The sequence below is a fragment of the Phyllobates terribilis genome, unplaced genomic scaffold (genome assembly GCF_046119375.1).
Source record: "Phyllobates terribilis strain yellow unplaced genomic scaffold, ASM4611937v1 Scaffold_7__3_contigs__length_470593459, whole genome shotgun sequence".
Lineage (NCBI taxonomy): Eukaryota > Metazoa > Chordata > Amphibia > Anura > Dendrobatidae > Phyllobates > Phyllobates terribilis.
The window spans coordinates 379672360-379684631 of NW_027362767.1; the positions used below are offsets into that span (position 1 = coordinate 379672360).

Genomic DNA, 12272 nt, shown 5'->3' on the forward strand with positions numbered 1-12272 from the left:
TTTTGGCCATGACTGTAGTATCCGATTTATATGGATACATTGCAATTCTGTAACATAGGACACTGTAAATGCTCCTGTACATTTTTAATAGCTGCTAGGTAAAAAAAAACAGATTGTATATAGACAGCACACGGATGACAAGTGAGAAAAAAATTGCTCCACATTTTTGGACAAAACGGAACGATTTTTTTTATACCATAAGGCTAAGTTCACATGTGCATACAAGAAATAGTCAGATTTTTCATCCGTACTATCATCCGTTTTTATACACCAGCAGTTATTAACATTTACAAGACTAAATAAAACAGTTCAAACAATAGCCGGCACTCACATCTTCTTAAAAGAATAGCTTTATTGATTTAGTAATATAAAAGGCCCAAAAAATGGTTGAACACAACAACACAAATGTTAAAAAAGGCAGAAAAGAAATATCCGCTGCGCTCCCAGGCAACATGTTTCAGACCTACATGCTCCTTTGTCAGGCCTGATAAAGTCTGTGCTTGACAAAGGAGCATGTAGGTCTGAAACATGTTGCCTGGGTGCACAGCGGATATTTCTTTTCTGCCTTTTTAATTTTTGTGCTGTTGTGTTCAACCATTTTTTGGGCCTTTTATACTACTGGATCAATAAAGCAAGTATTTTAAGAAGATGTGAGTGCTGGATATCGTTTGGACTGTTGCTATTACTGCAGTATTTTGCCATTAACCCGGACAGGTGAGCTGATTTGCTCCTTTTTCATAAGACTAAATATAGTTTTCTAAGTTAAAGAATTGCAATGTGTCCATCAAAATTGGATGCCGGATGGTTGATCCCTATGGGAACCGATTTTTTTTTTTTTTTTTTTAAGAAATACGTAGCCTTACAGAATGTTTCCTTGACCTTTGTTATCAGACCGCATTGTTTTTGGTGGCCACAGATATACTGTATAGTAAATGTTATCTCCATCTGTTTCATCGTGGTGATACCCTATGTGGGAGATGCTGAGCCTTATAAGCCATATAATGTGCACTTTTCTTGTTTGGTAGCCGAGCCATTAGTCCAGAACATCCGGGAGCAGAGGATGAAGAGAAGTGACTTTGACATCATTAAAGTGATTGGAAGGGGAGCGTTCAGTGAGGTAAGAGCTGCACTTCATATACAAGTAGGTCTGTGTATAATGACTAATCCGTGTCTAATGTTTAACGCTGGCATGTAAAGAATGTTCTTCAAAAACCACTGTAGACGTCGCTTGAAAGGGGACCAGGGACAAAAGGGACAAGTTTTTGCTCTTATTTAATTCCAGTTTTGAATTGAGATTTATGTGTTCTATAGTAAATCTGATCAATTCAGATTAAAAATTCTGTTTAGGGAGGTTTCCTAGTTATGTTTGTCAGAAAGCTGGGCGACTATAGTAGGACCACCACAGATATCAAGAGAGATTTCATGCTGATTTCTGACCCCCTATCACTGCATAACTGGGGGCATTTCAAGTTATGGTGATGCAGCCTTACATCACCAAGCACAATGGTGAGCGTCGGATAGAGTGGTGTAAAGTCTCCACCACTGGACTCTGGAGGAAATGTGTTCTGTGCAGTGACGGATCACACGTCTCTGGGTTTGGTGACTGTCAGGAGCACGTTACCCACCTGACTGTATTGTGCCTGCTATAAAGTTTGGTGGAGGATGAACAAGAGTGAAAGAGGGATACTTGCCTATAGTGGGGGGTCCCGGTCACGAACATGGAAAAGAATGGAGTTTTTTCTCTAGGATGTCAGGATAGTTTTGTGAGGCATGGACCATAATCACTGATTGCCCAGGTCCGTCTTATTATAAGGCTTGTTTGTATGTGTAGTAACATGGGTGACCATCAATGATTTAACAGCTCCACTGTAAAAGCTTCCTTATACATTTAGCTTTGTAATTAAAGGGGTTTTCCACTTTTTAAAAAATCTACACTAAAACTTTACCATCATGTAAAGTAACAATGCCAGCTGGTACTCCCAATCTCCTCTTCCAGTGTCAGCTTTCCTCCCATTGTTCCAGTCTGTCGACATAGCAGCCAATCACTGAGCTTAACGGCTCCTGCCGCCTATATCAGCAGCGCCACCGAACTCGGTGATTGGCTGCAGCGGTGATGCATGCTGTAGTCGTGACGTAACAGCGCCTTCTAAAACACGAAAACTGAAGCAGCAATTGTGTCCTTTGGACCCGGGAAAGGTGAGTACCATTCACAATTTAGCGGGTTATCAATGGAAACAGTCAGCAAGCTTGCTGTCAGGGATAACTGCCACACATTAGCTGAGTTCCTATAATCCAGTGGGGCTGTTTTTTTTTTTCCTACATCATTTTCCAATAACACCTGTGAGCAGATAAAAGATTTTAGAATCTTGCAGAATTGTGAATGCAGCTCTGGGCTATGATAAAGGCGGTAACTTGATGCTATGAATGACTGCGAATAACAGCAATGTGTGAGTAATAATAATTACCATGTAGGCCTGACATATGGGATTTGGTAAAGGAGAAGGAATGTTCCCGCCGCTCGGCACTGACTCACGATGTCCTTGTGAACAGCGATCACTGCAGTAAACAGAGGTCTGTCTGAATTCTTATAATTCTGTTTTGTCATCTGTTATCACAAGGTGAGTTATTGCTTTCTTTCTTTCTCATCCGCCCATACACATTAGATAAACTTTGTCCGGACATGAATATTTTGGCCGGGTCGGTCGACCATCTAATGTGTATGGAGTTGTCCTATCACCGATGACAGATATTAGACGGGGGAAGGATCAGGCGTGCAGAATAGCAAAATGTATTCCCAAGGAACATAAGTGTCTGGAAGAAGCTTTTCCCACTGAGGATGAGGCAGGAGGAATATCTAATGTCCATGGCCATCATGAAGGAGGAGAGTAAAATGAACCTTTGTTTTAATTTTTAATCAATCAATAATAAACATGAAAATAGGAAACATTGGAATATATCTTACCAGAAAAATCTGCTCCTTTCTCCTCCAGGATTGAGCATTCATTCTCAAAATTCTCAATTCATGGGGAAAAAAAGGTGTCTTCAGTGAATACAAACTTTGCCATTACTGAGATGACAGTTGGTGCTCATAAAGTTCTATGGAGAACTGTAACTTGTAGCAAAATATCTGTCGGCCTCTAGCTCCTCCCTCTCCATAGAATCTTAAAAGCACCAACTGTCATCTCCTATCTCAGTAATGGGGATAACTGTCTTCACTGAATACAGATTTTACCTATGAATTGAGAGAGAATGAAGCGGATTTTTCTGATAAGATATATTACAAAGTTGCTTGTTTTCTTGTGTATTATTGATTTATTTTAAAAAAAAAATTAAAGTGACCATAACAGTTGTACAATCCCAACAATTTGGGCTAAATTTTCTAACAAACTCATAGGAATCTTCCCGCCTGTCAGAAGTGCCTGCAGTCTGTATGTGTTTGTTACAGTACCTTTTGACCAGGATCAGATTAGTTGTTCAGTTTTATACACATGAAAAATTAAGACAATTTCGATTTCTTGTACATGAAAGACCAAAAACTTAGATAACTGTCTGCTGGAAGCTCATTCAGCCAACAGTGATATCTGCTGGCCCTCCATAGACATGCACACTCGGTTCAGCTGAGCATGCATGTGTTTCCAGTGTAAGCTGATGCCAGCCTCCTCTGCCACCAACTTACGTCCCGAGATCTAAATGATTAGAGAAAATCTAGCAATTGAACTGACTTTGATTTGGCTCTCAGTGATTTGGCAGTATTTCTGTTCAGAACTGAGCAAAATTAATTTTCTGGAAATGCAGGCAAGATCCGACAGAAGTGCTTACTGATCATGCCAAGACGTTTTTAAGAATACAGACATATTCGAAGGAAATTATTTTTTTTTAAGTTAAAATCATGTATTTTGGGCCTGTTTGCAATTGGATTTCCTTAACATTTTTGCATGGTTGCCTTCTGTAGCCTCTGTGTTGCGGTGTCTATTGCTGGCTGCAGAATGAGTTACTGAGAATCCGTCTTATCTTTTTCTTATGAGTTGATATAGGACAACAGGGTTCATGTGGTCATAAATCTCCTGGCAATAGTTATAAACTATCCTGCCAGAAGAAGCTCACTGATGGATTCTCAGTTAACTCATTCTGCAACCAGCAATAGCCTGCGCATCTGAGAAGCTGTAGAGGGCAGACAGCGCAAAATTTATGATAAAACCGAACTGCCAAAATTTATTTTAGAAAAAGAAAATACATGTTGGGGTTGTCTCAGCTTATTAAATTGGAAAGATTTCAAAGTGCTTGTAAAAAAGGAAATAACTTTGAAACTTACATCTTAGTAAAAATCCTAAAGAATGGAGGGATTTTTAATTGTATAGTGTAAGTGCACGCTTCTTTGCCACAGAGGTGGAAGGTTTCCTAAGCAAGGATCTTGCGCTTACCAGCTGTTTGCTATAGAGCTTGCAGGTGCTGCTCTGAAGCTGGCAATCCGGCTACCTCAGATGCTGCTGAAGATGTCCCTGCCACTTAGGCTATGTTCACATGTTGCGTTTTTGCTGCGTTTTTTTTTATGCAAATTTTGCTGATATCCTTTTGCCAAAATTTAGCGTATGATGTGATTTTTTTTTAATTGCATGATTTCCATTTAATTCAGGAAGCAAAACAGTACATGACAATCCATGTGATAGTGATCTCCTGATGAAGTCAGACATAGTAAGACAAGTCTTTACAAGGCAGTCGCTTAAATAGTCTTTATCTCATTTTATATGCTACGGCACAAATGAGACAATATTAGTCAGCATGCATAATGTAAGAAACCGAGAAAAACAAAACCCATTCCTGCTTGTTATGGAGCAAGCCCTCTAGGGTCCATACACTGAATGTTATATTCACACGCTGCAGATTTGCTGCTCGTATTAATAGTCTCGTAGAATAGACAAATCCTAACACCAATGACATTTCTGATACCAGTTGAAACAAATAACCGGACTCACGGCCCATTCTGGCGATGTGTCTCTGCTGCTACCGTCACAACCGTGTGATCAGATTTTCTCGGACGTGGAGAAGATGTAAAAAAAAATTCTCCATCTTCTCCATTGTGTTAGTTCGTGAAAATCGCACTGCACACAGATGTCAGTGCGGTCTGATTTTTTGATGGACTCATAGACTTGCATGGCCGAGTGCAATGTGATTTACAGATGCTGAGATTTTTTTTCTTCAGACAGATTCGGTTCGAGGAAAAAAATCGCTCATCTGCACAACCCCATCGAATAACATTGGTCCGAGTGAGATCCGATGTTTTGTCAGATCACACTGAGACCAAAGATACAATTGTCTGCACGAGCCCTTACACGGGCCGATTGATAATAGCGATTCTATGGCAGCCGGTTTGACAATTATCAGAACATTTAAAAGGACCTTTGTTGACTGTCAAGTGTGGCACCCTGCTATTACAGGTACCACAGGACCCAAAAGGGTGCATGGACGGACTTCTCCACAAGAGGCCCTCATTACATAACAGAAACCTCCACCCTCCCACCTCATACCACCAGAGGGAGCCTGTTAGGAATATATATACAGGAGGGTGGAGTTAGGTAGGCAGATTGTGCTGGCACTAGAGATCAGTGAAGAAGCAGCACCTGTTAGCTGCTGTGCTGAGGGCAAGTCAAGGCCTAAAGCACGTGCTGAAGCCTGAGGGCCTAGAGCGTGGCCGGAGGCAAGGAGAGGAGAGAGGAGTTAAGGGGGCACAGGAGCATCTTAAGCTCACTCCAGAACACAAGCCGGACACCGGGTCCACGCCTACAGGGTCCTCTACGCCCAGGAGGAATAACCGGTATATTAGGAGGATTCCAGACCCCTGGTCAACCTGAAGCTACAAGCATCTAAAGAACTAGGAACCACGAAGGCCCCAGCGTCCAGGGATAGTGGTAGCCAGAGAAAAGTTCTTACCACCAAGCATACAGGTGAAAAGAGTGAAAGAGTACAGAAGCTAGGCCTAGTTCCAGGCGGGTCAGGAGCTTCAGAGAGAGAGAGGAAGAAACAGACCAGAAGGCCTTATACCCACTCACTGGGGAGAGTCCAGAAGTGCACTCTTCCTACCAAGTACCCTGTACCGTACCTGCCGTCTACACCAGTAAAGGTACTGAAGCGAACCCCCTGTGTGCGTGTCTGTTATTCTCCCCTGGCCTGGCTGGGCCACCTCTCACCTGTATCCCTTCCATCAACCCTGCCCCGGGGGCCCGCTCCGCCTGTGGGGAGCAGAAACATCCCAGCTGCCATCCCATCACCCCCGGAGGTCTGCAGCAGCGCTGGTACCCATTACCAGGAACCACAGGTGGCGTCACGAGACAAAACTGTTATTCATCCCTTCAAGCAACAACCCCTTTTAAAGAGTGACCCCAGGGTACAGGCCCGGGAGCCGACTGCCGTGACATCCCATAGAAGGTAACGGCCTGGGTACCGAGTTTCCCCCATATCCCCCCTGGGCGAGTCACAAGGGGTTATCTTCCACTGTTAGGAAATATTTGGCATATTGAAATCCAAATGTCAATCTGATCCTCTGGTGATCATGCTAACATCAGACGACCATGCCAAAATTGTTGGATTTGGATTGTCTAATGTGTCTAGTTTTCTTCTCAACATCTTAAAGACTCCCAATGTTTTCAAGAACAGGGCTAAGGGAGTCAGGAACCGTGCCCGGAAGATCCTCATCTTCAACAAAGGAGAGGTGAACCTGCTTGACCTCTTCTCTATTTATTCTCTATGATACTGGCGGAAATAGCGGAGCGCTTTACTCGGCTCTGTGCACCTCTGTTCCATTCAAGACTGGGCTCTGCAGGGCCTAAAGTCCTGTTCTGAGCAGTAAGACTCCCAGCATCAGTAACTTATCCTCTACCCTATGGATAGGGTATAACTCGCTGTCTTGGGAATAACCTTGGCTTATTCGTTACATATTTGTGGAGAATAAGCTCCATCCACTCCCGGAGGAAGCGGTCCTTTTGAGGGTGCAGTAAATATCTCGGAAATGCAGCATACCAAGCATTACAGTGACTTTGCCAGCGCTGCTTGTTGGCTCCAAAAATGTCACATTTTATTTGTTAATTTATTTTCTGCCATGATGTCAAAATTTATTTTCAGTAAGCAATAAAATTATATAAAGACAGTCATGCTTTACACATTAAATACTTATGATACAATAGGACATAGTGATACGAGTTAGTAAAGTTGGAAAGAGTTAGCTGCAAGAAAAAGCTAAAGACCCTTTCTTCATGTTTTTAAGGGAAACACTTGTAATGGTTTATATTGCTAAGGAATCACCTTAAATACAACATTGTACCAGGTGGCAAAATCTGCTAAACAATGGCCCATTATATAATCTAAATTCCTCAATTTTAGTAGTCCCCTCTACTGGGCAGTTACCGACAGCTCTGCCGTCCAATCTGGTACAGGGGCGTTCTGAAGCTGTCAGTACTTTGATTGACAGCTCAGTGTCCCTTCTGGTGCAGGGGCGTGCTGAAGCTGTCAGTACTTTGATTGACAGCTCAGTGTCCCTTCTGGTGCAGGGGCGTGCTGAAGCTGTCAGTACTTTGATTGACAGCTCAGTGTCCCTTCTGGTGCAGGGGCGTGCTGAAGCTGTCAGTACTTTGATTGACAGCTCAGTGTCCCTTCTGGTGCAGGGGCGTGCTGAAGCTGTCAGTACTTTGATTGACAGCTCAGTGTCCCTTCTGGTGCAGGGGCGTGCTGAAGCTGTCAGTACTTTGATTGACAGCTCAGTGTCCCTTCTGGTGCAGGGGCATGCTGAGGTGTCAGTGTTTTGATTTACAGCTTTCACATTCTGAGACTGGGGGGTGCTGGGCTGTCTCCAGGTGTTCATTTTCCCCGGTTGATTGTTCCGCTACTTAGCTGAACTGTTAGTCCCAGACCTCTGCTTTGATTAACTTCAGCTAAGTATGGTTGTTTTTTTCTGTACCTAGTGTTTTGCTTGATGATCTTTTGTTGCCTGACCTTGGACCTCATTCTGACCCTTCGTCTGTTTAACCCCTTTGTTCTGATCAACTATCCTCCTGGTATTCTGACCTCGGACCATTACCTGACTACGCCTTTGTCTCTTCCCTCCGTTATGACGTACCCTCGGACTTCTTGACTCACGACTTGAGAAGTGACTCAGCGTCACATATTGGTCCATGTGCAGTCTGTTCTGCACATCGACAGCGCACGGATCGAAATAATGCTCTTCTGAACGGGCCCTTACAGGATATGACATCCCAGACGTGTCGACAGTTTGTTCTTGAGCAATCATGGATCCCCAGACCGTCACATTTTCCCAAGCTGATGAAACAATAGGGTAGAAAAGGAATGGCAGAGTGAGGCTCAGCTCCTTTGAAAGTACTTAGTTTTCGATTAGCAGTTCTTGTGACCTCTCAATACGTGTCACTAATGATTTGACAGATATTTTCATCACTCCGATCACCTGGTTACACCTAGCATATAGTACACTAATTCTATTGTTTCAGAACAAAAAGGCTACGTCAACCTAATCTCACGATCTACGAATGAGCTTCTACGTGGAGTCCGCCAAGGACGTGGTCTATCATAAGCCATTTCCAAAAAGAAATGGTCACAACCTATTCTCAACCCCTTTTAAAACCTTGTTTTTTCCTTCCTTTTTCCAAGGGCCATAACTTATTTATTTTTCTGTATGAGGACTTGTTTTTGCCAGGTGAGTTGTAGTTTTGAATGACATCATTCATTTTAACATTCAATATAATATAATAAGGAAAAATAAATTCCAAGTGCAGTAAAATTGTGAAAAAATTGCAATTCCACCACGTCGTTTTAATTTTTTTTCTATTAGATTTTTTTATTTAAATGCAGGAAAAAAAAATCAGAAGCTTGTAAAAAACTGTTTTTGATGTGTATCACCATTTTCTGAGAGCCGTACCATTTTAATTTCTCCATCGATGGAGCTGTGTGAGAACTTTTTTTTTTTTACATGGCGAGCTGACAGTTTTATTGATACCAATTTGGGGTACATATGACAGTTTGATCATTTTTATTTTATTTTTATTGCATGTTTTAAGGAAGGAGTGGTGACCAAAAATCCACAATTTGATTATTTTTCTCAATATCACATTTACCGATTGGGTTAATTAATTTTATATTTTGATAAACCGAACTTTTATAAACATGGCAATGACAAATATGTTTTTTTTTTCTTTGTTTTTAATGAGGGAAATGGGATGATTTGAATTCTTATATTTGTTTTAATTTTTTTTATATATTTTTTTTTTTACCCTTATTTTTAAGTCCCCTTAGGGACTGAATCTGTGATTGTCTCATTGCTCATACTATATAATGCAATATATATTTAAAATCTTTGTCTCCTGAGTTTCTTAGGAGCGAGCTTTACCAAGATGGTAGCGATGGGTGCAGGTCCCCGGCTGCCATTGGTGCCTCGTGATCTGTTCATAGGGAGCTAATGGGAGCCGGTGCGAGCGAGCACTGGTACGTGTTCTATTAAAACTCCACTGTCAGAAATTGTTGACGATTAAATGGTTAACGGTAGTGTATGTGATACTGCATTAAGGGGTTTAGCCAAAGCAGAGTAAAGTCACCTAGAGGAGACTTATGCAACCAATCACAGCTCTGCTTTCATTTTACCAAAGCAGTGCAAAAAATGAAAGCTGAGCTCTGATAGGTTTCTATGGGCAGCTAAGATTAATGAGGCCCAGTAATGGTGTCACTAAGGTGTTTCACATTTCTAAAGCTTCCAAATTTGTACCATCTCTACCTAGAACTATGGATTATGAGAATTTAATTTTAATCTCTAGTGGCAACTGTGCAAACGGCTAAAACTTTGTTGGGATGACTGGGTAAAACATTGACTTTTATGGTTACTTTTTAAATAGAGGGTTCAGAAGTTAATGACTTGCATATTTATTCTTAGGGACGTGAAAATTTTTTTCAAATTGACCTTTATCATTGGCAAATGTGTTTGTTTTCTTCTTGTTATCCTAGTCAATGTTTTTAGTGCTTGATCTTCAATCCAAAAAATAAAAATTTCCACCTACCAGACACCAGCTGGTGATGATAACTGTTGGTAATGACAGTATCAAGACGCCTCCTGTATGGAGAAACTAGTCGCAGGCATTGCTCAGGTGTGATTTTGGACCATTCTTCCACACAAAAACTCTTCACATCTTGAAGGTCCCGTGGGCTCCTTCTACGAACTCTGAGCTTTAGTTCCTTCCATACATTTTCTATTGGATTCAGGTCAGGTGATCGGCTGGGCCATTTTAGCAGCTTTATTTTCTCTCTCTCTCTCTCTGAAATCAATTGAGAGTTTCCTTGGCTGTGTGTTTGGGATAACGGTCTTGCTGAAATATTCATCTTCGTTTCATCGTCATTACCCTGGTAGATGGCAGCAGATTTTTATCAAGAATGTCTTGGTACATTTGTCCATTCATCTTTTCTTCAATTACACAAAGTTTGCCAGTGCCATATACTGAAAAACAACCCCACATCATGATATTCCCACCTCCAAACTTCACTGTTGACATGGTGTTTTGGGGATGATATGTAGTGCCTTTTGACCGTTAAACATGGTGTGTATTATGGCATCCAAAGAGTTCAATTTTGTTCTCATCTGACCAGACTATATTCTCCCAGTATTTTACAGGCTTGTCTAAATGTTGTCGAGCAAGCTTTAAACACGCTTGAACATGCTTTTGGTTCAGCAGTGGAGTCTTGCGTGGTGAGCGTGCATACAGGCCATGGAAGTTCAGTGCATTACTTATAGTTTTCTTTGAAACAGCTGTACCTGCTGATTCCAGGTTTTTCTGTAGCTCTCCACAGGTGGTCCTTGGCTCTTGGACAACTATTCTAATAATTCTTTTCACTCCTCTGTCTGAAATCTTGCGGGGATCACCTGGTCGTGGCCGGTTTATGGTGAAATGATGTTCTTTCCACTTCCAGATTATGGTCCCAACAGTGCTCATTGAGATCTTCAGTAGTTTAGAAATTCTTCTGTAACCAATGTGATCAGTATGCTTGGCAACAATAAGGTTGTGAAGGTCTTGAGACAGCTCACTGGTTTTACCTATCATGAGATGTTTCTTGTGTGGCACCTTGGTAATGAGACACCTTTTTATAGGCCATCAGTTGAACCAGCTGATGTTATTTTTTACTAAATGGCAGGATTGCTTTCTAATTGCTGATACGTTTCACTTGGTGTCATGACTTTCCTTGACTTTTTGCCCCTCTCATCCTTCATGTGTCCAATACTTCTTCCCTGTGTCATATCTCATTATTACACATAATTTATGGACATTTGTGGTTTGATTTCTGTGCCTGTGTGGATTGGATGGGTTGTTACCAACATCTGGTGAAAATTTCATGTTAATAGCACCTTGTACTTAGAAAATCGATGTGTTCAATACTTATTTTACCCACTATACAGGCACGTGAGGAAAAAATTCTGCAAAGTAAGAATGCTTTCAAATATAGAAGTAATAACAATTTATTTTTATGAACTAACAAAATGCAAAGAAAATTAACAAAAGAGAAATCTAAATTGAATCAATGTTTGGTGTGGCCACCACTTTGCCTTCAAATCTTCAGCATTTCTTCTAGGCACACTTGCAAAAAGTCAAGGAATTTGTAGGATTACAGTCCTATGTATGAGTAACCAATTATACCAAACAGGTGATAATGATCATCATTTTTATATATAGCCTGAAATACAGTCATTAACTAAAACAGAAAAAGCTGAGTAGGAGGCTTAAAATTGGTGGAGAACAGTTAAACTCTGTTTTCCAAAAACCTCACCTTTGTAGTAGCTTTATGTCACAGGTCAAACACCATGGCAAGACTGAGCACAGTAACAAGACACAAGGTAGTTATACTGCATCAGCAAGGTCTCTTCCAGGGAAAGAGTTCAACGCAGACTGGGGTTTAAAGATGTGCTGTTCGAGCTCTTTAGAAAAAGCTCTAAGCAGTGGGCAACATTGAGGACCGTAGACACAGCTGTTGGCCAAAGAAACTTAGTGCAGCAGATGAAAAAAACATGCTTACTTCCTTTCGAAATGTGAAGATCTCCAGCAGTGCCATGAGCTCAGAATGGGCACCAACCAGTGGGACACAGTGACACCCATCTACTCTGTAGAGAAGTCTGGCCAGATTTGGTCTTCACAGAAGAATTGAGCCCAAAAAGCCATACCCTTGGCATGGAAACAAAGACAAGTAACTCAACTGTGCACAAAGACATAGGAACTGGGGTGCAGTAAAATGGCAGC

The 12272-nt window shown here is 41.5% G+C and overlaps 1 protein-coding gene across 4 annotated transcripts in view; it reads left to right on the forward strand.

The window, feature by feature from the left end:
* DMPK (DM1 protein kinase) overlaps window positions 1-12272 on the forward strand; it is a 40908-nt gene that overhangs the window by 12314 nt on the left and 16322 nt on the right. For 3 of the 4 annotated variants that reach the window (XM_073641420.1, XM_073641421.1, XM_073641422.1), the window contains exon 2: window positions 1026-1117. In XM_073641420.1, the coding sequence (XP_073497521.1) occupies window positions 1026-1117 (92 nt within the window). Of the gene's footprint in view, window positions 1-1025; window positions 1118-12272 lie in introns of those variants that run through there. The other variant, XM_073641423.1, reaches the window with a different exon arrangement.